The 27,276-nt window shown below is 39.4% G+C and overlaps 1 protein-coding gene across 1 annotated transcript in view; it reads left to right on the plus strand.

Annotated features, from left to right (window-relative positions):
* LRBA (LPS responsive beige-like anchor protein) overlaps positions 1–27,276 on the plus strand; it is a 478,343-nt gene that overhangs the window by 239,536 nt on the left and 211,531 nt on the right. The window contains exon 37 of the mRNA XM_075198883.1: positions 19,248–19,372. Coding sequence (XP_075054984.1) covers positions 19,248–19,372 — 125 coding nt within the window. The remainder of the gene's footprint in view (positions 1–19,247; positions 19,373–27,276) is intronic.

A 27,276-nucleotide genomic window follows, 5' to 3' on the forward strand; every position in this document is an offset into this window, starting at 1 on the left:
TGAGTGGTCACAAATATAAGAATGGTAGGATAGTGCAAAGCTAGGGTTAAAAGAGTATACATTGTTAAATGTAAATAGTTTTATTTATGAAAGATCGATTAAAAACGCCATTTGCACTGAATTCATCTTTGTGTCTCTCTAACGTTTTGTTTTAGTGTGATCAACATGGTGATCAGTGGCATTAAGTGATGGCAAAACAGAAAATGTGCAGTGGACAGAAGACACTGCAAAAATAATCATTTTGCAAACATATCCTCAATGTGCTAATTATTGGTTAAAAAAATCTAGCATTGCTCAACTAATCTGTTCATTGTGTGTGCACATTTTATTTATTATACATAAATATAGATATATAGATATATAGATATATATATAGATATATATATATATATATATATATATATATATATATATATATATATATATATAGATATATATATAGATATATATATAGATATATATATAGATATTATATTATATTATATTATATTTGCTTTGCATGTATGGAATAATCAATTTCCGTTCTACCAGTGATGAAAAATTTCGAAATGACAGTATAAAAGGTATAATTTTTTAAAATTGCATCTAAAAAGTATCACAGCTAGGAAATAATTAAGGCTGGGTACACACTACAGGTTTTTCAGGTAATTATTCGACCATTGACGCGATAAACGACTGTTCGGCCAGATATCGCATTACTGTGTACGCTCCAACAACAAACGATTATTGTTCCAAAGCACATCATATTGTTTGATTTTTAAACCGAACTAAAAAGCTCATTCAACAATAAACCAATGTCGTTCCAATTCTGCAGTGTGTATGCACTCAGGAACGGCAGTGTCCATAGAGCTCTATGGAGTGTGCAGTCACAATCCTGTAAAACGTGTTTGGTGTGTACACATGAATCGGCATGGTGATCGGGACTTTTCTTTTTTTCTTTTTTTTTTTCCCTTGTTCTTCTTTAGTCGTTGGTAAGAACGTTAACTATATTGCATTGGGAGAAATTTTCTGTAGTGTGATCCCAGCCTAGCTACATGTTTCTTTTCTCATTTAAATAATCTACTGCAGAGACGCCTTTGAAATCTGGCAGTAATGCATGATATTAAGTGGTTTCGTTGTGGCCAGAACATCAGGGACTTTCAGACTTTCAGACTACTGAAAAAAAACAAAAAAAAAAAAAAAACAAGGGGGGAAAAAATAGGCAAAAAACCCAGAATGTCAGGTGTATACAGTATATACTGGACATTCCTTCACTTATCTATTCATCCTAAATGCCACAGCAAGATTTATCTTCCTCTTCTGCTGCTCCACATCTGCTTCATCAATTTGCAGATCCCTACACTGGGTTTCCGTTTTTGTCCAGAATCCAGTTGAAATTACACAACCTTACCTACAAAGCCCTCAAAAAGTCCATCCCTTCGTACATCTGACATCTTATCTCATAATACTCTCCCTCTTTTAGATCTACCTCTGACCTCTTCTCTGGTAACCACCTTACACTCCTGCTTACAAGCCTATCCACTTATGATATTCCCTACCAATCAGACTCTTCCACAGCCTTCAAACTCTAAACATTCAGAAAACCCATCTCACCCTACTCTTACGTATACTACATACACTAAGTCACCTGTATGTTCTTTACCATAGAGCCCTATGCTTCATCACTGGCATCACTTTCTCTATCCATCAATATTCCTTATATGGGGTATAGGTTGGACCTCACTACACTACAGACAATATAATAATGCAGCTATCCAAACATAACGAGCTATCATTGGCAAACTCACACAGCATATTGTTGTCCATCTCCCTGTATGTACACCGATTTCACTAAAAGTGCCCAAAGCCTCAACACGTTTTGGGAGAGTCCTACCCTCACTCTGGAGTGGGTGGGCTATATAAATCACTGAAAGTGGGGACTGTTACTATTACTGTATTAAGATTTTATACATAAAATGCATTATAAAAGCTTACATCTGCTTTCTATGATCCTAGCTTATACCACTCCTCTTTCACAACTTAAAAGTTCCTTGGAGAGGCTCTCTGTTGTTTGTTTCTCTGAAGGTGTTTTATAACAACAAGACTCGTTAGGATATTATATCAGCAGACCTGGAATCGAAAATATGAATTTTCAGTTATCATCTTGTACACATGTACTGCTCATGCTGCTTAAGAAGGTCACGGCGGCAGCGTATTCCGCTGCATCAGCCTGCAAGTATTGAATTATTTAATGTTTACTTCGGGCTGAATTGACTTTGCCCTGGTTATTTACACATCTATAGAGATCTATTATTGCGTTCATGGAGACCTCTGAATTCTGTTTTATATGCTACAGTTGTGACTATCATTTACCATCCTGTGCCTTTGTCTGGATTTACTGGCTATATAAAAGTGGTGCCTGCACATTCACAGAATTGGTCTGGGACTGTGGTTCCGTATTTGAAAGCTGCAGGATCCCATGTTCTCTTGGGACTTTTAATTCCGTCTGGTTCTTTTACATAGTTTGGCAAGTTTTACAATGTGGTCTAATTGTGCAGAAACTTAATCTAAATTGGGTCTGTATTCCAATATTAGGAAGGAGTAGCAATCTATATTAAGAGCAGTATTAAAGTATATGGTCGGATATTTATTATATCTTGCCGTTTTAGAGATTTATTTATTTTTGTTCTGCCTAATTGCGGAGGTTTATCGGCATGTTGGCGAGACTATTTATTATATGAGATTTCACTGTCAACACTGATATTTGTTTTAATTGTTCAGATTTTATATAGTTTATAGTTTTAAGGTTTTATATGTGAGTTAAAATTATTAATACTTTCTTAAAATCATCTGACCCACAGATACAGTATACTTTTTACTATTTTTGATTTGGACACCATAGAGCTGGCTTTTGTGGCTTACAATTTTTGTTTTTTCTTTCACAGCCTCCCTGTTTTTCCCCACCCTCCTTTCTTGCATTAGTGCATAACTTGTCTCTGAGATACCTACATAGCTATAGGCCTGAATTTTTCACCTTCCCATGCTTACCTAGTAATTGTATATTTACAGCATTTCCTTCACACACAGTATTGTCTCCGATTCAGACCCTCCCTCCGTCCATCTGGTTGCCCTAATCTCCTGACTCCTCTGATTCACCTGGATACTTTTAAACAAGTGATGGGCAACAGGCAGCCCTATGAGTCTCTTCCTGCGTCTTTACCTTCCTTCCTGTTCTTGTGTCCGATATGTTTGTTATAGCTTTTAACACTTGTTTAAAATGTCTGCTGGCATTTTATTACAGATAGTATCTTTCTTTGATTAAATATATTCATTTAACTTATTACTGAGATTAAGGGTAATGTGTGGCCCTTTTGAATGTTAGAGATGGCCCCTTAAGTCTATTGGTGTTTTGAAACCAGCTATACTTTTCTTCATTTGAAGCATCCACTTTATCTAATCTACTTGTTGGACTATAATGCCTTTGCTTATTCTAAACTATGTATGATGTTGTATTCCGTAAAGTTTTGTTGACTTGTTATGCATTTCCCTCTGGATGTATTTTACCAGAATCCAAATATATTTTTGGTTATTCTGCCTATAGCAGGTCCAGGAGAGACTGTACATAATCTGAAGCAGCAACTTCCCTGGTTCAAGAGAACAGCTTCAAACAGTGATTAGTTACGAGATGATAACTTAATGCTTGCAGCCAATCGTATGCCGCCCTCTTCGGCCAGAACATTTTAATGGTTCAGAGTTTGTACTGTCTCCTGACTAGCTGCCAGATCAACTTTTTTCAATACGTGATGGTACTGGTCCACTAAAAGGGTGTTGCACTTTAGCGGGGGAGGAGCTTACATACTGAGCTCAGTACTTTGCATGCCTACTATAGGCCCCAAATGCCGGGGGAAGTATTCAATTCCTGGACCTGAGATGCTCATCGCGCCTGGAAATTGATTACGCTCATTTTTGCTTGCCCCTACCCATTAATTTCAGTGTAGGCTCTACAGGTAGCACACAAATCCAGTGAAATGAATGGGCTATAGGATTAATTGGAGGCCATAGAAATCAGTGGGGAAAATATAGCACAAAGTTTTTTAAATGAGTAACCCTATTGTGGGTATAAACACAGTACATCCAGAGCCATGAATAGACTTCAGGTGTGTTGATATGTTTTTAATGCACTGAAATGGTACAAATAGCTTCCCAGCAAAAGAAAATAAAAATGACAGGCATAGCATTTAAAAGCCAGAGGGAAAACAGCCTTTGTTTAATATTGCTACTTTCTATTATATTTACCATTTAGTTATCAAATTTGTAAAACTAGTTTAAGAAAACAAATTCTCACTCACTCACTCACTACAATTTACTACTCCTCTGGTCCTACTGCCTGAGATACTTCAGCCTTCCTTATTATAAGCCAACCTCTGTTCTAAAAGCCTCGGTTTCATAAGTAGAATCTGCAAAATGTCTGGTACTTTTAAGACCGGGAAAACAAAATTAAAGAATGGACATTTGTACTGTATGTCTTTGCACACAGAGTTTGATCAATTCATTACACACCAAGAACATTTGCAATTATAAATACTGGCTGAACCCCTATTTTTGGTTCGATAAAGAGGTAGTTAACAGTACACAAAGCATGTATGTTATGGTCCTTTATTTATGTGACACTAACATATTGCTGCAGTATAATTTAGTCACATCAGTCCACACCCAGTGGAGCTTATAACATCATTTTTCTGTCACAGGTACAAAAGCACCCAAGTCATATAAACAGCAATTGTGACTGTGGGAGAAATTTAGAGCACTCAGTGAAAACACACACCAACACATAAGAGCCCACTCAATTTGGCCATATTATTCTAGTATTACCGTTAATATGGTAATTTTAACCTAGAGTTTTGCTCGCGGCCCCAAGGGCTGAAAGCAAAAATCAACGTTAAAATTACCGTATTAATGGGAATACTGCTCACTATTACCGTAGTTATGGTAATAATGCGCAGACTGTCTTATTCCTAGAATAACGCGGCCGAATTGAATTGGCCCCATAGAGAGCATGCAAACTCCGTTTGAACCTTAGTTGGAATGAAACCACAGCTTTGGTGCTATCAGGCAGCAGTGCTAACTGTGCCATCAAGTTAGAAAAACCTAAAACTGGTGGCATTGTTGATATTTACAGAGATTGAGGATTAGCCAGGCATCAGTCACTGACTGTAGTACACAAAGTACAGGCTAAAATATTATTTTTTACTTTATTTCTGCACTACTTTTCCTATCTGTATTAAGCTTCATGAACCTACTTACTGGGTTAGAAGAATTTGAATAATATATAATAATTTATTCATTAACCCTTTTCTGAGGTTTAGGTTAGAGGGTTTCTCTCATGATTCTAGCCAAACAGATGAATAATTTACCATCTTTGCCTAACATTGAAAGCAGGAGAATTGAAAGGATTGATGGCGGTGAAGGTTAACACATTTTAGCAGGTTTCATTAGCTTTTCATTGTCATATGTTTGTGTCTCCAGCTGAAATAAGCCTTGCAGGAGATCCTAGTCTTGGGAACTAATTACTTGTACCGATTGCCATTCTGATGAATAGACCCTCATTGAACCATTCCCTGTAGACCCAGAGCAGTGTGTGATTCCCAACTGCAGCCTGCCTGATATTTGATAATAATTTTAACAGATAAATGTAAGAAAACAGAATGATGAAGTACCCGTGCAGTCTATTCAGACTATCATAGAAGCACACATAGCCAGCTGTGCTCCGCGCTTTTCCTGCATCACTAATGGGAACATTTCCGTTATTAATCGAGCTTCATAAACAGCCTTACTTTTATTCTAATTGTTCTGTACAGGTTTTGCAGTTCCTGCTTTAGCCCTCTGTTCCTTTTTCTTTTTTTTTTTATTAATTTGTTCTGGATTTTTGTTTACTTTTTGAACTTTACAAATATATACTTTTCAAATTCTTTCTAGCAGCATATCATAGGAATGTGCCATGCTAGATTACAGTAGCCTTAGTGTTTTAGAACATGGAGAACCTGGTTACACTGCCATTACTAGCACAGTGCAAGCACTTGCACGGATTTCTTCTTTTTGCAGTGCAAAGTGGTTTATATTGTTCCCAGAACAGGATACATCTGCAATATTTGTACATTGAAAGGCACCGTTGCACCCAGTGCATGCCTGTGAATATACAAGAGATGTATCTTGACATTGTTAAATACATATCTATAGTGATGGCATGCCTGAACCCACAAAAATAATAACACTTATTTTAAAACTTAATAAGGCATCCATCCAGTTTTTCTGTTAGGGAGCTGCCAGTATCTCTTATAGAATGGGCACTGCTCAGCTATGTATAGGAAAGGCAGTGGAAGAAGTGTATCGATGGATCCTTTTGTTTATTAAGTGTGAATTTGTTAACAGGTAATGAGACAAATGGATTAATGCAACAATTTTATTAAAATCAGTAACTAGGGATGGATCTGGAGGGACTTTCACAAAATTATCTTTTACTTTTTTTTTTTTTAATGTGGTTTTTTTTTTTTTATTTTTTTTTTTATGGTTACCCATACCTGTACTGGAAGATAAGATAGTTCAGTCTTCTGCTACAAAATATCTATTTTTGGGGGATTTGTTCCACCTACATTTGCTGTAATCCTCTTTGTTTCATATTACCATAAAGGAACACATTAGTGTAAATAAATTCCTTTGTGATTGCATTGTTGTATGTGCACATGTCCATTGTGCTTCTGCTATTAAATACACCCCGATAGAACAAAAGCGTAACTTGTTGAAAATAAGGTGAAGGAATACTGCCCCATCTGAAAGGATTCAAATTCTGACTGCACAATTGTTTTCTTCTCAATCTTTATTATGGCAAACCAGCCACCTAATAAAATACACTCTTTCTACCCTTAGCAGTTTATTGGCATTTCTACCCACTGAACAAATTCTTGTTTTGTCCTTCATGTGCAGAATTGTGCAATGTACTGATGCGGCTATCCTGTGGTCACCTGGATACTGCCTGATCTGCTTGTGTCCGTTCCCTCCCATAATGCGCTCAACCAATTGCATGCTTGGAAATTGAAACTGTGCAAAAATAGATGTCTGGTGTCCCAAAAAGAAGAAAAAGAAACTGTGTTTGTCCTTATTGAAATATAAAATTGGTACTATGTATCAGTTAAACATGAATAATGTTTTATTACTTATCTGGTGATTATATATGCTTGTGACACCAATTTATTTATGGCCTTGCAGCAGTGTGCATAAGTTGGTTTAGCGATACGTTACATTCATGGAAACACTGTTTACCTGGCACAAATACGCAACAGCCAATTCTGTTGTTAAACAATATGAATGCAGCATTATTCTGGCTGGAACAGCCCTGTGATGCCGACCTTTTTAGTGTCCAGCACTAACACACACACACACACACACATATATATATATATATATATATATATATATATATATATATATATATATATATATATATATATATATATTTATTTAACTTTTTTTTCCTGATGAAGTCTGCTATTGCAGACGAAACGCGTTGAGAATATTTGCTGTGTTGTTGCTGTTCTTAAACTTGTTGAAAGGTGGTCCTGTCCTAAGAGGCTGAATAGCTGCTACTAGACATGTAAGTGGCTACCTTTTTAATAAAGTGTATTTTTGAGATATCACATCGTTGGTCCCCTGTTCATTTTTGTCATTTGAGGACCTTTGCCTTATGATTTGGCGATGAAGAGAATGTGACCTGATCGTGCTGCTCTATGGGATAATAATACAGATAAGTGGAAAAGTTTTTATTTCTGGTACGCCTCCCCCGTACAGATTTGGATTGGGTGACCTATAATTTATGCTGAGGGGCCTGTTATCTACTATACCCTTGTTTTATGCTGTGAAATATCCATATTTGGCTCACTTGGGTGATGCATTATGGACTCTGGTTTCCATTTCACTGGTGTTAAAGTCCCACTGTGGATTCGTGTATGATTCCATTTACATTATTGTACTACACTATTGTGCGCCTCCTCCTCCATCTTTTCTCTACATATATATATATATATATATATATATATATATATATATATATATATATATATATATATATATATATATATATATATATATATATTTCTACTTATGTGGGTTTTGATAAAGTTTTAGATAATCGGGGTTCAGTATGGGGGAGGAGGAAATTCATATTTCCCACTTTTGTTATATATATTTGTTGTAAGAACGTGTTTTATCATGAAATAGCTGCTCAGGTCATCTTAGTTCATGTTAAGGCATAAGAAGAAATAGGGTATTGAATCCTGCAGAGAGTTTTTAAGTCAGGATAGCTCTATTACAGTAGAACACAGGTTTTCTGTGTGATCTTATTTATTTTATTCTTTCTCATAATTACTTTAATTTTCTAGATACGTTTTATCTTCAAACATGGGGTACAGCCATGGGTACCACTTTTGCACCCATCTTCGCCAATCTTCATATGGGAAGCTGGGAAGCTAAATATATATATCAACTTAATCCTTTTTCAGATAAAATTAAGTTGTATAAACGGTATATCGACGACATTCTACTTATCTGGAATGGTACTCGTGATGAGTTTGAGGAGTTCCTCGAGTATATTGGTAGGAATGATTATAATCTTAAGTTCACAGCCAACATAAGTAATATACAAGTGGAATATCTGGATCTTGTTTTAGCATCAAACGATACACAAGTGATTACCAAAAATTATATTAAGCCTGTCGACACAAACAGCTATCTACACTTTAATAGCTGTCATCAGAGAAGATGGAAGGAGAATATTCCGTTTTCTCAGTTCAATAGGATAAAAAGAAATTGTAGTCACAATAATGATTTTGAGCAACAACTCAGTATTTATGTTGATCGTTTTAAAGAAAGGGGATACCCACAACAGGTTCTTAATGAGGCTACTGAGAAAATTAATAAGAAGGATAGGATTGAAACTTTGAGATATACTGCTAAATCAGAGAAAGGTGAAATCATACCGTTCATTACGGAATTTAATAGTGGAGAACATTTGGTTAGTTTAACTGTAAGAAAACATTGGGGTATTCTACAGAGAGATCCGATTCTCTCCACAATACTCCGGGATAAACCATTTTTAATTTTTCTGAAAAATCGTAGTTTGAAGGAATTGATAGCTCCAAGTCTACTCTCAAATAATAAAACTACCCAGAGATCCTCTAGTTTTATACCTGATAGGATAGTATCAGTGAAGTGTACTCATTGTAATATATGTCAGTACATGAATCCAGCGGTAACCTTTTTTTACAATCATGACAACAGCAGAAAATTTAATGTCAAACAGCGGATGGATTGTTTAACAACTTCCGTTGTTTATATGTTGGAATGCTCATGTAAATTGAAGTACGTTGGTAAGACCAAACAACTTCTAAAATTACGTATTCAGGAGCATATCCGTAACATTAAAAACGGAGTTCAAAGCCATTCAGTTTCTAGACATTTTGCGTTAAACCATAATAGGGATCCAAAACATCTTAAATTTATGGCTCTGGAAAGAGTAGTTCTCAATTCAAGGGGAGGAGATTTACAGCGTAAACTTTCTCAACGAGATATGTTTTGGATTTTTCAATTAGGTACTATGACTTCATCTGGACTCAATGAGAATTACGAGTTGGCCCCTTTCTTATAGTTTGGAGGTTTGGGTTCCATGATATTGTATATTTTGAAACATTTTTTCATACTATTATCCATTGTGGTGCAGTCTGGTGATTTATATTCTAGGTTGGGGTTGCACTCTGTCTGTAATATAGAATGTAATGATTCCTAAGCAGTGGTGATTTACTATATACTAATAAGATACAATAGAGAGTACGGATGTGTACATCCCCTCCCTCCCCTTTTCCCTTCTCCCTCTTCTTTGGCAGTGTGTCTCTGTTATATAATCAAGCCATCAATGGTTTTCTGATTTAAACCCAGGTCATGCAGCAGGGTTTCCTTGGCAAACATATGATGTTTGAGCTTTTTTAATCTAAGGTACAATTATAGTCTTGGGTCCAATAATAGGATGCATATTTTATGGGTGGTAGTAGTTCCAGTAACTCTATCGCTCTTACTAGATATTATCATTCAAGGGTCAGAGATATAGTTATAAGGTGTCAATCTATAGCATTAGGATATAATCTCTGCTAGTGCTTAGTCAGGTTGATCACATATACTAAGCAGTGATTTTGGTATCTGTATCTGGTATATTTTCACCAGGTTTTAGTTTAGTTATAACGTTTATGGGTTGACCTACTATTTGGTAGATCTGATCAGTATGTATGTGTATGTGCATGCATATATGTGTGTTTTTTTATATATTTTATATGTATATTGTGTATAATTGTTTTTAATGTTTCTATATAGATGTTATGCCATGAGTTCTTCTGGCGCTATGAGAATTATGCAGCGTGTGCGATCATATTCCTTAATTACATAATTTGGCTGATGAGAGTAAATATCTTGATACATCATTATTGTCTTATATGGGGCATATATGTGGCTCCATCTGAATATTATATTATATATACGGAATTTCAGTATTTATCCGTCCAGTGTATTTGTGGAGATCAATAAAGTTGTTCTGACGCATGCGCGGTGAGTGGCGGCATCCGCGCATGCGCCAAGATGGCGTCTGGGCTCTATTTAAAGCCAGTAATTCAGCGGTATATGTATCTGCTATTTCTCGCTCCTGATGAAGTCTCGTTTTACCGGGACGAAACGCGTTGAGCCTACTACCTTAGCATCTATCTGCACTCCCTGATGTAAGTGCATATATTTATTTTTTAATAAAGCGCTATTGTACTATTTACACCTCCTTTCTTGTCATTATTGCTGCCAATGACTGAGACTGGAAGAGAGGGATTATACAACTGATCCTCTAAAGAATTAATCTTGTGCCAATTTGAAGAGACCATCTGGTACGCAGTTTTTATTTACAGATTTTTTATATGGCTGGTACACATGGGTGTCCTATATATTACAATTGTTGATTTCTGGGCATAAGTGTTTTTGCACGATAAGGAAACCCCATAGGTGGTGTATATTTCACAGGTGGTGTGATTGCACACCCTGACAATACTACTCTATGTTGTGCTCTGTTTTTTGCATTGTCCATTACTTGACCAACTGGGAGGAACAATCTATGAAGAGGATCTTCCTTCTCTGATTAGACGACCTACCAATACCTCATGGTACGCATGATATTACATCCATTTATGCTATACAAGTGATAATACACATTGAGGCGCCCTGCCTGTCTTCTGTTACTAACTATATATATATATATATATATATATATATATATATATATATATATATATTTATATATATATATATATTTATATATATTTATATATATTTATATATATATATATATATATATATTTCTACTTATGTGGGTTTTGATAAAGTTTTAGATAATCGGGGTTCAGTATGGGGGAGGAGGAAATTCATATTTCCCTCTTTTGTTATATATATTTGTTGTAAGAACGTGTTTTATCATGAAATAGCTGCTCAGGTCATCTTAGTTCATGTTAAGGCATAAGAAGAAATACTATGACACTTGAAGACTTTCGGGAGAATATATCTGCGTGTTAACCCCCCACTAAATCAGGGGGACCTGTCTATGGTACCTCCTAAATTGGTACAGCTATCTATATAGAACACTTTGTCTCGGAGGGGAAATGTCTGGGCGCTGACTAACAGACCATGTCCAATGTGGGCAAAGGACGACTGATTATTGCAGTCTAATTTGGAATATATTCCTGGTTTACTGCTCACAGGCAGAGTTTTACTATTCCTTTTATGTACCCCACAAAGGATAGTTTACCCTATCATGAGAAACAGCTGCTTCTTGCCCTTTTCTGGGACTGAAGTTGGTTTAAATTATAAATGAAGATAGAAGTTTTATATGTAGAAATATTTACAGTTTTAAACTCATTTTAGGATTAAGGGCCATTTGCTTTTGATTTTAAACCTCAACTGACTTCTGATTTAAAGACGCTGGAGAATCTGTATAGATAGTTGATGAACTTACAGGGTGTTTTTTGTTTTGTTGTGGGGTGTTTCTCTTTTCAAAGTGAAGTGCTATTACTTTAATCTTAACCATTAGAAATGTTACAACTTATTTAAAAAATTGTAATGAGAATTTGGGAAGCAAAGGAAGGGAGAAGATCATGTCAAGAGAGAACAAGACCAGACGTAAGGTGTGGTCATGCCTTTAGTGAGGGACCCAGGTATCCTCACAACTCATATCCTATGTTTAGGAGTTATCTTTATGGGGCACATTTATCAATTTTCTCATAAAGTGAAAAATAGTTTTCAATCCTTACCGCATTGATAAGGATTGAACTATTTCTCAAATTTATGAAGAACACAACACAGAAACAGCAGTTCCAATAAACTGCTGTTTCTGTGATAAAAAAAATCATACTTACCCCGCGTCTTCGGAATGCGCTGTCTCCGGATCTCCTCCTGGTCCTCTTCGTTTCTTTTCTTACAGCAACTGCGCATGTGCAGTTCGAAGAATTGCACATGCGCACAAACATCTCTGCTCTGTTTCTGCAACTATACTTGCAGACAGAGCGGTGAGTGACAGGGAGGGATCACATGATCCCTCCAAACATGCGCTGACCAGCTGCTCTTCAGAGCTGACAGCACTGACATTTTTAATTTATGATAATGTACACCAGTTTCAGCTGGTGTACACTATCATGACAAGTTACCGAAAAACTTTTTTTCGTAACTTGTTAGATTGCAGTAGGGAGCAGTCACCATACTGTTGTATGGTGCCTGCTCCCCAAAACGAAACAGAATGCAAAGCAACAGATATCCACAATATCTGCTGCGATGCACCGTTGTTAAATATGCGGTACACACAGAGGGACGTGTATTTTTACGGTAAGTGCACGATAGTGCACTATCACTATTTGTTAAATATGCCACTATGTACCCTCCCAATCACCTGAACAGTTATAGATCCATCGGTGCGCCAGTACCTTCCACACTTTAGATCATCTGTCTGAGCACTGGAGGACATTGTTTAGTCCCTGGTGGATTTCTTTGGATGTTTACAATTAAATATTTCCTTTTAGCATAAAATAACTGTGAGTAGGAACTGTTGGATGTTCTCAACCACCAATGAGATCAGACATATTCTGAGATACAGTGTTCTAGCTAAATTACTTCCAAAGTCTATGTATCATTGTCCAAAATTAGAATGTATAGAAATGTGTACCATTCTCCATCAGACATTACAGACATATGGGACAGCCTGTCTGGTATATAGTATATCTAATGAATAAATGTAACCTGGATTAACATGTCCTAAATCGACTTCAAGGGTTTGATTAGATGGTGTAAAATGACCTCAAATTCCAGAATCCTAAGGACGTCAGCCCTCCACCCTAATCTAATAGGTGTTCCCCACACCTCTTCTGTTTTATGTCATTGTATGTATTTTGTATGTCATGATCCCACCAATTTACAGCACTGCATAATATGTCAAGGCTTTATAAATAAAGGATAATACTACTTTAGAGATAACATACTCTAACAGGTAGCAGATCATTTTAGCAGTTGTTGATAACAATTGGACATGGGGCTTGGGGCTTATTAACCGTCTCTTGTCTGGCCAAAGCATCAGGGGAGTTATTCAGTCTGCGCAACATATCAACTAAATTTACCTTGGTTGTACTGTGTGGGATCGCAGCGTGCTTCAACTGAAAGTAAAGAATGAATGGGTATTGGCAAACTTTCCATCTTCGTGTAAATTAGTGTAAAATTACAATTTGTTAATTCCAACAACACCTTCATCGACTTGATGTCTAAAGAATCTGACCAGGTAATTACATAAGGGCTCATAATGAGTGGGGCTTATGCCTGTTTGCTTAATGTAAAGTATGTACATTTTAAACCCAGAGTCATCTGATAGATATTGGAGGGGAAGTTTCCCTTTACAAAGCAGCGCCGCTTTACATTTAATCGCCGAAGACTGCGGAACACGCTGGAGTTGAAGAATCCGGACATTAATACATTTACCCCCTGGTGGTCATGTCCAGAACCCTCTAATCTCTGGCTTGACATAAATAAACTAATCTTTGCTGTTCTTCAAATAATCATTCTACTGCTTTTCCTTAGCATAATAGATAGCGATGTACCGGACGTCTCGTTGAATTCCATCTCACTGTATGACTAGTATAATTAAAAACTCATTCAAATAATTGACAAAATATGGAGTCCATGGTGGTTATTTTTTATTTCTCGCTCTCCTTTTGCTAGAGTATTACTCCCCACTTTAGATCTAGTCATTCTGATTAAGCTCTTCCTTTCCCCCTTTTCTCCTGTCTCCCCCTGGTTTTGCCAAACTGTTCTTTCCCTTCCTCCTTCCTCACTTATGCACAAGATTGGTCAGTTAAGACAAATTATTTCTCATTTATGGATGTATATGTAAGTTTTATGCTGATCCTTCATTATATATGTTCCTGTTTGTTGAAATATGTCTATCCTGTTTTCATTGTATTTGTTATTTTGGGACCTTTAATAAATAAACATTTAAAAAAAAATAAAAAATAATGCAGTTTTGTACTTGGCTGCTGCCCACAAAGAAAGGTGTACTCCTATGTCTTTCGGTACCTGCACCTCTTTATGCTTGGAGAGGCAGATTGGGGGTGGGAAAGGGTGTCCAAACGCACAGTGAGCACAATAAGAGCTTGTTTGTTTAATTTTGAACTGAGACAGCCACATGAAGACTCATATAAATCTGAGGGCTGGTACAAATACATGCTGATAAGTCTCAAGCACTAGTTAGCCACTTCTGATTGGATGATTGCAAATTCACCTCTGAAGTTGATAGGTTTCTTCATTGCACTTCTCTCTATTATATGATTTTCTGGGCGTATTTTTGAATTAATGTTTCGCTACTGTAATTCTTCTGCAAGGAGGAAGATAAAACCTGCTGTTTATTACTTTTTTTGTTTGTTTTTAAACCAATCGAAGAGTGAATAGGTCTTTGCTATCAAAACAAATGTTAATTATTTTTTTTTGGTCCTGGTTGGATATAATGGTCTCTGGGTGTAAGTACACCTAAAGTAAACCTGGCACTTATACGACTGCTATAGAGCTGAATGCGGCTTTTTAGATTATTATTATTATTATTTTTTTTTAAGATAATATACTACAGTATAAATACTGTACACTTACGATACAGATTCTCAACTGCACACCTTTGCCCCAAATAACTGTCATAACAGCGTTTTGGATGTCGGCAAAGATTTCTTCATATATCCAAATCAGAGTGTTGTGGAAGTTATAAACCTATATAGCACAATCGCCCATAGCTAACACACTGAACTTCAATTCCAGTTTACTTTAAAGTTTGTTTTCCAAAAGGTGGTGAAAATACACAATATAGTAGTTACTGGTATCTTGGAGGTACAAATGTCTGTCATTTGTGTAGCAATAAATGCTCCTTATGATTCCCCAGTTTAAGCTTCATTATATTAGGGGAGGCAATCGCCATAATTGTAAGAGGCTCAATGACCGTGGTAAAGGAGGACGGTGATAGGGGGCATCTTTGCTGGTGCCACTCTCCAAAACAAATCGGGGAACAAATGATTTGTCCTAACACATGCAGTCGGACATGGTTTAATAGTAGAACACGCTGAAACCATGGAGCCTTATCACTGTCACTCAGACTCCGTCCTTTGGCTTGCCCTATATCTATGATCTATGACTGTCCTCATGCCCACATTATCATGCCTACTCAAATGTATCCGTGGCATTTGTTGATATGAATCCTTACTTGTCTATGTGAATAATTTCCATTATTACAACATTGAGTCTTATCATCGTTGTGTTGTTGTTAGCAGCAGTGAATCTTTGCCAGTTTTGTAAACAAGGAGATTCACTGCCTGCTGCATAAACTGTGGAAGGGACTTATTTTCAATAATACGTTTAAACAAATCTAATAGTGTAGAGAATAACAATTTCAGGTTAGCTTTAAACCATTTATTGGCGACTTTTTATTTGTAAACTGTTGGATTTCATAATTTTTAAAATGGCTAATGGTTTGTTTTAGCTAATTCTCATGAACACACTGATACATCCCCTCACATAAACATGATTACTTTAGGGAAAGGATAAGAAGTGCTACTATGACCTGAGTTGAAGTGGTGCAGTTAATTTTATTTTGTAACTTTTTGAGGTTGTGTTGGTCCTGGATAAATAACACATGCTGACTTGCAAGACCCAAGCATGCATGCAATTACGGTGACATATTCCAAGTATGCTGGGTTTCTTGTGTTCAGGCAGCAATTCGTTTCACCATGATAAAGCACTGGAGACCCCAAACTGCAGCACACCACTGGCTCATAGCTTGTCTGTGATACAAAGTTCTCTTAATATATTGGTGGAGCCACAGAGTTAGAAAGTTTGATTAGATGCAGTGTCAAGAACTAATCCACATTCTTATGAGTAATTTATTAGGCTGTTACATTTTAGTTTTATTAATATAGATCAGACCTGCCCATTGTTTGGATGGAGGCCCCAACTAATTTCATATCTTTCACATTTATCCTGATAACTGCTTAGTGTCTTGCGACAGGATGGGCTTTCTCTGCCACATTGTCATTCTCTCATAAGTTTAGCTGTGATTTTGCCGATTTGTCTTTCATTCCCTTTACCATCAGTATCCTGTCATTACTGACCACTCCTATGGCATCTGGAACTGCTTAGATAGCTACTACAGCACCTCTTGGCTGTTTCCTCCTGACCTTCTACTTTGGATCAGGGTAACAGGTGCATTGACTCGGGGTGCTGAGTTCAACACAGGGCAGCAGGGGAACAAATTAATGCTTTGTAGGTCACAGGATTTTTTTTTCTTGTAGGAAGAGTACTGTTTATTGCTTTAAACATTCCTTACAAGGAACGTTACACATTATTATGTGGTACCTATAATTCATTCTGAAGTAGAAGATGTTCTACCAATATACAGCAACATGTGCTCCTTCTATATAACCAATCACTGCCACAAATTCAAATAATACACTTGAAATAGTGCACCAATCCTACTGTATGTTTGGGCAGATTGGCCATTTTGGGAGAAGCAGTAGACTGCACCGTGCCATCCAGGCAGGGCTAGATTTGACTGAGGCAATGGACACGACCTTTTTGAGAATGTACAAGCTCGTTTATCCCCTGGGCTGAAATGAGAGCAGTCTTCTCTATGTGCCAACAGGAGAGCTTATAAAACACTAATATCACTTCTATTGTTTAGCATAAGAGGATAGCTGTAGGCACGGGGACAGGAAGGCTAAAATTTAGATTTAAACACAATTTACAGCAACCTGGCATTCCTAAAGTTTCCCTCTTATCTTTAATACACATACACACAGAGGCACCCCCTGACGTGCATTTAAACAAAGAATATGGTGGTCCAGCTGACACCATGCCTCTACCTGGCCTGAGATAAGATGCTAACTAACATAGGACTTCCTGTCTCCGTTTTACACAACCATACTGTTGGCACACTACCATAGAAATCAAAGCACTCTTTGCATGTACAATAATATACACAAGGCACGCCACACCAATAAAATAAATAAATTGATACAGTAACTAACTATTTTTTATTCCCATTTTCTGTTGGGGTAAGTTGGATTCAGTCACACCTCTGTAATATAGCATGGTCAGCATGTGTTCATAACTTTTATATTGCCCATTGTTTTCAGCTAGATGGCTTTGCAAGAGGCAGCAGATCATATTCACAGAAGTCTAAATGTTTTCTTGCACAGATGGGGATAACAGCAGAGCTGTTCACCTGTGAGTGTGAATAAGCACTGCACCCCGTTGTTGCTATTTGAAAGCAACATAGACAATAGAGTCTATAGTGCATGATCTGTTTAAAGACACTAAATGAAAAAGTGTTGCATATGTGATTGTGTTACCCCAGAGGCTAAAGGTTATGAATATTTTAGAAGATGATTTTAATTAAATTCCTGCACATCTAAACAGAGTAATATTTTATTATCGCACACCAAACAGGCAGATGCAAGATTTTCATTAAAGTTAACACTTTAAGGGCAAATGGCGTTCGGTGTGATTTACTGACCTTGTGAGGGAAAGGCACAAATTAGGAAGAAAAATGATGAAAGGGGACAGACTTTGATTAATATAGGTAATGCTATCCTATATTTATAATAGCCTTTTCCCTATTCTGTTTTATAAATGCAGTCTCTGGGAGAGATGCCCTGCTGGGGCTGAAATGAGCCTGAAATCGGAGCACATGCCACTAGTGTGCAGGGAAGTTGATCACACTGTCAGCAATTCATTTTACAATGATGTATTTAGTGTTCATTTCACCTTCCTACCAAGAAGAGGAATTCCTCAGATGGAAAAGTGATATTGTTCTTTTCAAGGACATACCTAAAGAGAAATTATTAGGAAGACAGACTTAAACTAGTGAAGAATGTGTGGGTGCCTACGTGTAGATGCAGATTGAGGTTGTGTGTCCATATGTTGCTTTATCCTCTTTATTATATTAATATAAAATATATCTTTCATGCCAACCCATTGCCATCTTTTTGGATGTTTCTTTATATTTGTCTCTCTTGCTCTACTCATTTCATCGGAATGTTACATACTTGTGTAAATAGGACGGAACAGTTATTTCCATAAACAATATAGATCTCTATTGAGTACCGGACACAGTTATCACTAGCCATTAATACAGTGCAATATTAAGCAATTTAATGTCCTCAATGTTTAAAACAAAATGCACACACCAAAAATCCAGTGGTGATACAAAAATGACTTTGTGATTCTAAGTAAAATTGCTAAATGAAAACAAATAAACTCTTAAACCGTTTTTTTGTTATGTTTTTTTTAACCGATTTACAGCTGTAACATAAATGATATATCTAGTTACAACTGTTCATTGGTTTATTTTGAATAGGTCAGCTGATGATTGGAATTGTTTCCTCCTTACATATTTTCTATACACAATAAACTACTTAAAATTAAATATAATTATAAAATAGGGTCCAGTGAAGAAGCTCATCAGTGAAGAAGCATTTAAGAAGTTAAATTATTCAGTGCTGACAGTTTTAACAAGGAAAGTTAAAGAAAGAGCTAAGCAAACAAGGAAAGCTTTCTGTGAAAAGTCACAGCTACCATGCTGTTTAGTAATGGGTAACATGTGTGCTCCCTGTGTTTTGTTGTAGCCGTCCTCGGGAGTTCTGGCGCCTTGACTACTGGGAAGATGACTTAAGGCGCCGACGGCGATTTGTGCGGAACCCCCTTGGATCTACACATCCTGAAGCAACGCTCAAGGCAGCCGTAGACCATGGTCAGTGTCATATCGATGCATCTCTTATCAACAAAAAAATATTTTGTAAAATAGGGGGGGTTATATTTCAGGTAATGCTACTTTCAAAGATGTTTAATTATAGTTTAAGGAAAACTATAGTATGGTAACTGATGCAAAGATTAGAGCCATATGATCACTATTGATATAGAGAGTAGGGTTGACAGATGGGACACCCTTTAAAAAAAAATATTGTCTGTTTTGTAAAATATGTTCAGTAGCTATTTCAACAATATTTTTATGCTGGTGTCCTCAGTAAAAATACACTTTAGCATTTAGTAATAAGCCCATAAGTATCCATATTATGTTGGACACTATACTTGTGCTTATAAAGGAACACATTTGTGTTGTATCTTGCATGCACTGCAGTGTTCTCCCCAACACCTATTTCCCGGGTGCTAAACCAAGCTATTTTTACTTGCCCAACAGATTCCTATTATAATAGAATAAACCAATGTTTCTCCTATTAGTACAGGTACTATGGAGCATTACGGCCATCAGTGTGTTAGACCATTGACCTGCAGTATGATCAGACCTGGCAGCTGTGAGCAATAACCTCCAACATTTTTCATTATTATTGCAAAGTATTGCAACTGCCCCCACCTGGCTCTTCTCAATTCCACCCGGCTGAGAACGTTTTTTGGGGAGAACACTGAACTGTATTAACTTTTTTTTTTTTTTTAGGAGGCAACATAAAGCAGATATAAAAACACTTGTTACTAAACATGCCAAGGGAAACTGCTTTCGTGCTTTTTTTTTTTTTTTTAAATATACAGATTTGTTAATGGTTAATATGAGCAACTCGTATATGTCTAACCTATTAAACCTATGTAGTTAAAAGAAAAGTGGAAATGCTACCATGAGTGACCAGTACGGGCCTGTATGTGCTCTTGGTGTCTCAGGCAGTGTTCGATTGGGTTCAGATCTGGTGACTGAAAAAGGCCATGACATATGGATAATATCAGTGTCATGCTAATCATACTGTTGGTTGATCACACAAGCTGTGGAAGGAAGCTCGCTCATCTTGAAAGACACCCCGCCAGTCAGGAAAGAACTACTGCAATTTGAGGTGAAGAACTACTAACTAGTGATACGCATGGACCTTGCTCATCTATTTGTTGAAAATATGGCAAGGAATAATTCCTCTGACCATATCGCTTTCATCTGCTGCTCAGTAGCCTTTACTTAGGCTTTTTGCAAACAATAATATTAATAGGACATTAATGGCAAGAGGAGAAATAGAGTATTCATGCATGCTTGTCAGGCGCCGTCTCCGCACTGACACTTGGGGCAGGAGACGGACGCCTGCACCTTCCAAGCAACCACGTCCTGTTGCCTAGCAGCAGGACGCTATCTCTGCTCACCTGTCTGCAGCCAGCATGTGTTACCGCCAAAATCTCCCTAACCCTATCAGGAGGCACCTTAGGGTATATAAAGCAGCCTCTGACACATGTCTAGTGCCAGAGTATTTGGTCTTCAGCCTTGCTCCAGCATTTGTTCCTGTGTTGCTGTTACTTGGATTCTGACCCGGCTTGTTCCTGACTTCTCCTTCAGATTCTGGCTTAGACTGATATTTGGTATTGACCCGGCTTCCTGACCATTCTCCTGCTTCTGATTTGGCTATATCCGTTCCTCTGGTTGTGACCCGGCTTGTTGACTACTCTTCCATCCTGCATCCTGGTGGGCTGTCACCGCTGCCTCAATTGTTACCTCGCCAGCTGACTGATACTGAGGGCCGCGACCTGTGCGTCCCTTGCAGCAAAGTCCATACCTCCTTGCGGGGGTTCCTGGTGAAAACCAGGGGCGTGTTAGACTCCGCGCCTCAGTACTCAGTAGCGCCAACTGCTGGCAGGTATCATCAATTCCACAGAGTAATTCTGACAGTAAACTCTGGCCATGTCAAATGCCGAAGGCGCTGGTGACCTCCTGCAGCACCTGACTCGCCGAGTTGATCAACAAGAGGTTAACCAGACTCAGCTCCTGCAGTGCCTTCAGGGATTGGCTACACGCATGGATACCCTCCAGAGAACCCTGACTCCGCCCGGAGTATCTGTTGCTCCCGTACCCCCCGCTGTCGATTCTCCTGCTTCAGCTGCACCTAAATCTACTGGAGGGATTCGCATCCCACCTCCTGACAAATTCGGTGGTGATCCGAGAAAGTGCAGAGGGTTGTGCTATCCAGTTCGAACTATCACCAGGAAATTTTTCTTCAGAACGAGCCAAGGTGGCATATATTATTTCGCTACTCACGGATCTAGCGCTTGCCTGGGCCTCTCCTCTCTGGGAGCATGATGAACCCCTGTTACAAAATTCCTCTTCCTTCATACAAACCTTCAGAAAAGTATTCGATGAGCCTGGTCAAGTTGCTTCTGCAGCCTCCATCATTCTAAAGCTACGTCAGGGAAGCCTTCCCGTGGGTCAGTTAGCGGTTCAGTTCAGGACTCTCGCCTCAGAACTAAACTGGAATAATGAGGCCCTTGTAGCTACCTTCTGGCAGGGGCTGACAGATCGGATCAAGGACGAGTTGGTCTCCAGGGATTTACCAGCTACCCTAGATGATCTGATCTCCTTATGCATCAAGGTCGATATCCGGTTTCTGGAGCGTAATCAGGAACGTAAACGATCTCGCCGGGCTAGTCCACGCTTTGCTCCCACTTTTCAGAACCCACCTATTCTGCCTGAGGAGCCCATGCAGATCAGACGTTCTCGCCTAACTGTGGAAGAACGGGAACGAAGGGTTAAAAACCATCTATGCCTCTACTGCGCTGACCCCTCTCACATTCTATCACAGTGTCTCAAGAGACCGGGAAACGCCAGATCCTAGTCGGTGCCGGGAAGGCCGGTCTAGGGCTGAGTACATCTTCCCCCAATTCTCCAGACAAAACTGACTTTTTGATGCCCATCATCATCCATGCTTCCCAAGGTCCGGTCTCCCTTCAGGCCTTCGTGGATTCGGGGGTAGCTGGAAACTTTATTTCTGCATCCTTAGCAGCCAACCTTCATCTACCCCTGGAATCATTATTGCAACCCTTGGTTCTGACAGCTGTGGATGGTAACAGAGTGGCCAATGGATTTATCTCTCAGGCCACCCGGCCGATCCGTCTGCAAGTTGGTCTCCTCCATTTTGAATGGATCTCATTTCTAATCCTTCCACAGACTGTTAATCCAGTAATATTAGGACTTCCCTGGTTAAGGGACCATTCACCCCAATTTGATTGGCAACGTGCTCAAGTTACTTCCTGGGGTCCGCTCTGCACTGATCGATGCCTTAAGACCCTGCCTATTAGGTGTCACGCTCTCACACCCAGTCTTGGGTTGCCATCTGAATACGATGCCTTCGTGGATGTCTTCAGTAAAACTGCCGCTGAGACGTTTACACCCCCTGTCCTTGTGATTGTTCCATTGAACTTATTCCTGGAGAGAAGTTTCCTCGTGGTAGAACGTACTCTCTTTCCCTCCCTGAGACTCGAGCCATGACAGAGTATGTATCTGAAAACCTCGAACGAGGATTTATTAGAAAATCTTCCTCACCTGCCAGTGCAGGATTTTTTTTTGTAAAGAAGGATGGTTCTCGAAGACCATGCATCGACTACAGACTGCTCAATGCCATTACCGTGAAGAACAGGTACCCCATACCCCTGGTTTCTGAGTTATTCGATCGGATCAAAGGTGCCACGATTTTCACCAAACTAGACCTCAGGGGCGCCTATAATTTGATTAGGATTCGTGAGGGCGATGAATGGAAGACTGCTTTTAACACTCGGGATGGCCACTATGAATACCTGGTGATGCCTTTTGGCCTTTGCAATGCCCCAGCGGTCTTCAAGGAGTTCATTAATGACATCTTCCGAGACCTACTCTATCTCTCAGTCGTTGTCTATGTGGACTACATACTTATATTCTCCAGGGACTTAGAATCCCATCGAGGTCACGTCAAGGAGGTTCTCTCTCGACTACATTCCAACCACCTTTACTGCAAGCTGGAGAAGTGTGTCTTTGAAGCATCTCGGGTCCACTTCCTGGGAGATATTGTGTCCGGTGCTGGTCTTTCCATGGACCCTGGGAAAGTGGCTGCCATTCTCAATTGGCCACAACCATTGGGTCTCAAGGCTATCCAACGTTTTATTGGCTTTGCCAATTATTATCGGCACTTTATCCAGGACTTTTCGACTCTCATTTCTCCCATTACTGCGCTCACCCGCAAGGGAGCAGCAAAATCATGGTCTGCCGAAGCCCTCAGTGCCTTTCAGTCATTAAAGAGGGCATTCTCCTCCGCCCCTATTTTGCTACAACCTGACTTGTCTCGGCCGTTCTTTGTTGAAGTTGATGCATCCTCTATTGGCATAGAAGCCATTCTTTCACAGAGAGATTGTGATGGAAAGTTTCATCCCTGTGGTTTCTGCTCCAGAAGATTTTCCCCCAGTGAATTAAACTACGGTATCGGGGATAAAGAATTATTGGCCATCAAAACAGCCCTAGAGGAGTGGAGACATTTGCTTGAGGGGGTGAGCATCCTGTTACTGTCTACACGGACCACAAGAATTTAACGTACTTGCAAACAGCTCAGTGTCTGAACCCACGTCAGGCCCGCTGGTCCTTGTTTTTTGCCCGTTTTAATCTCATTTTGACCTTTCGACCTGGGGTTAAGAATATCGGGGCAGATGCTCTCTCCCGGTCATTTGATGATAGAGATCTTCAACCCGCCCCCACCCCAGAACCATCTTGTACCCTACTACCATTGTGGCCCTCACTAGAACCTCAACCAAGGTTCCTCCTCCGGGTCGCTCCTTTATCACTTCCAGGCTTCGGCCTAAGGCTCTTAAGTGGGCCCATGATTCTCTATTTGCCGGGCATGCGGGTGTCAAGAAGACCTTCTCGTTGATTTCTAAGCATTATTGGTGGCCCTCTATCCGGGCGGACGTTAAGGCCTATGTTGCCGCTTGTGGAATCTGTGCCAGACACAAGACACCTAGGCAGTCTCCTGCAGGACCCTTTGTACCACTTCCTATTCCAGAGAGAGCATGGACTAGTATTTCTATGGATTTCGTCACCGATTTACCAGCTAGCCATGGATTCAATACTATCTGGGTGGTAGTGGATAGATTTTCCAAGTTGGCACATTTCATACCTCTCAAGGGACTTCCTTCGGCTTCTATCCTTGCTAACCTCTTCATCAAGGAGATTTTCCGTCTTCACGGCTGTCCCCAGGACATTATCTCGGATAGAGGAGTACAGTTCGTGTCCAAGTTCTGGAGATCATTCTGCAAAGAGATGGGGGTCAATCTAAAGTTTTCCTCAGGGTACCACCCTCAAACCAACGGCCAAACGGAGAGGGTCAACCAAGACTTGGAACAATTTCTCAGGACCTACTCTTCGGGTAATCAGGCTGAATGGAGTCGTTTCTTGTGTTGGGCAGAATTTGCTCATAATAACCAGGTGCATGTATCTACTGGTTCATCTCCATTTTTTTTACCTATGGGTTTCACCCTCTTCTTCCTGAACTTTCCCAACCTGGTTCAGCGCTTCCGGCCGTGCAGAATCTCATTCAGGACTTTTCTCAAATATGGTCTCAGGCGCAATCCAAATTATTGGAATCCTCCCGACGCTACAAAGCTAGCGCAGATCGTCACCATAGACCAGTTCCCAGACTTCGAGTTGGGGACAAAGTGTGGTTATCCACAAGGAATTTAAGACTGCGAGTTCCCACCATGAAGCTCGCACCCCGTTATATCGGACCTTTTCAAATCACTCAAGTTATAAATCCAGTGACATTCAAACTCCTTCTTCCTCCATCACTCAAGTTTCACAATGTGTTTCATATTGCTCTACTTAAACCCCTTGTTCTCAACAGATTTGTCAGAAGAACCACACCCCCGGTCCCAGTAAAGACTGATCATGGGGAGGAATATGAGATCAGTCAGATTCTGGATTTCCGGATCTCCAGGGGTCGCCACCAATATCTTGTTGACTGGAAGGGTTATGGCCCAGAGGAGAGATCTTGGATCGATGTACAAGAGATACATGCCCCTCGCTTATTGGCCAAATTCAAGAAGGAGAGAGAGGCGACCTTGCAAGCCCTGGGGCAGGAGACGGATGCCTGCACCTTCCAAGCAACCATGTCCTGTTGCCTAGCCGCAGGACGCTATCTCTGCTCACCTGTCTGCAGCCAGCATGTGTTACCGCCAAAATCTCCCTAACCCTATCAGGAGGCACCTTAGGGTATATAAAGCAGCCTCTGACACATGTCTAGTGCCAGAGTATTTGTTCTTCAGCCTTGCTCCAGCATTTGTTCCTGTGTTGCTGTTACTTGGATTCTGACCCGGCTTGTTCCTGACTTCTCCTTCGGTTCCTGATTCTGGCTTAGACTGATATTTGGTATTGACCCGGCTTCCTGACCATTCTCCTGCTTCTGATTTGGCTATATCCGTTCCTCTGGTTGTGACCCGGCTTGTTGACTACTCTTCCATCCTGCATCCTGGTGGGCTGTCACCGCTGCCTCAATTGTTACCTTGCCAGCTGACTGATACTGAGGGCCGCGACCTGCGCGTCCCTTGCAGCGAAGTCCATACCTCCTTGCGGGGGTTCCTGGTTAAAACCAGGGGCGTGTTAGACTCCGCGCCTCAGTACTCAGTAGCGCCAACTGCTGGCAGGTATCATCAATTCCACAGAGTAATTCTGACAATGCTGAAGTTTAAATCTCAAACATTTCCCATGTAAACTAGAGAGCACTGGATTTATCAAATTGCAGATATTCTAAATCCATTTAGAAACAGATGTGAATGGTTTTCTGGTCTCAAGTATGACTGCTCTATACAGAGTATATGCAAGAGTAAAGTTGATAAATCATTAAGAATTATTTGGCCACTGCCTTGATAATCTGATAACTCTTGTCAAAATTTTTATTTAGTGGATGCGACCATCAGTTGTGTGACAGCCCTGGCTCCACATATCCAACACTGTCTGAGACAGATGGGCAGAGGGGACCCAATACTATTTAGAAATGTTTGTGTGTCGGGGGACACATTAAAGTCCCTCCTATAATGCACATGCCAGGGGAAATGTTTGATTTCCCAGGTAATGTTTGAAGCATGGCAGTGCCATACCCTCTTCCTGCAGCAGCAGACAGATTCCAATGAAGGTGCATTGCTCCTTGAGAGTTCCTAATACCGTACTAGGTAGCAAGAGGACTTGCCACCCCAGGATCTGGTATCTAGCCTACACCTCTGGTTTGAGAGGTGGCAGCAGACTACGGGGGCAAAAATCTTGGATGTAGTTTGAGTGAGAGGTTTTAAGGATTAAATCTTTCATAATAAGTGTTAAGAGGAAGTTTCTGCTGCTTGTAAACGGGGGAATGAATATATCACTGCCCGTATAGTCAATGTGAAAATAAAAGGCAAATAGAGAGCCTTTCATGTTTAGCCTACAAAGAAAAGTTTGATGCATAAAATCTAGAAGACGGGGTTACTCATTATTGGAATAATTAGCTCCCCTTTTCTGAAGTGCTGCACCAAGTATATCAAAGAATTTTAAATGGTCAACTCAGTCTATCAACAGCTAAGGAGGAAAGAATGGTGGTATTCAGAACCTTAATGTGCCCTGTTATGGAACTAGTGTAAGAATCTGGTTTGGGCTTTATAATAGAGGTTGAAATTTGGGACTCCAAAACCTCTCTGCATTTTGTGGTTAATGAGTGGGTTGACAAATTCTTGGTTGGCTTCTCACATAGTTTTATGATGTTTCCTGTAGTGTCGAAAAGTTGGATTATAAATCTAAATAACTTTTGAAATAAGTGGTCGTGTGTTGGAAGAATTTTTTTAGTTTCTGATTTTTCCAAGCCAAATAAATTTAGGAAACGACCACCCCAGTAAAGTTCTTTTCCCATCTGA

The sequence above is a fragment of the Mixophyes fleayi genome, chromosome 1 (assembly GCF_038048845.1).
Source record: "Mixophyes fleayi isolate aMixFle1 chromosome 1, aMixFle1.hap1, whole genome shotgun sequence".
Taxonomy (NCBI): Eukaryota; Metazoa; Chordata; class Amphibia; order Anura; family Limnodynastidae; genus Mixophyes; species Mixophyes fleayi.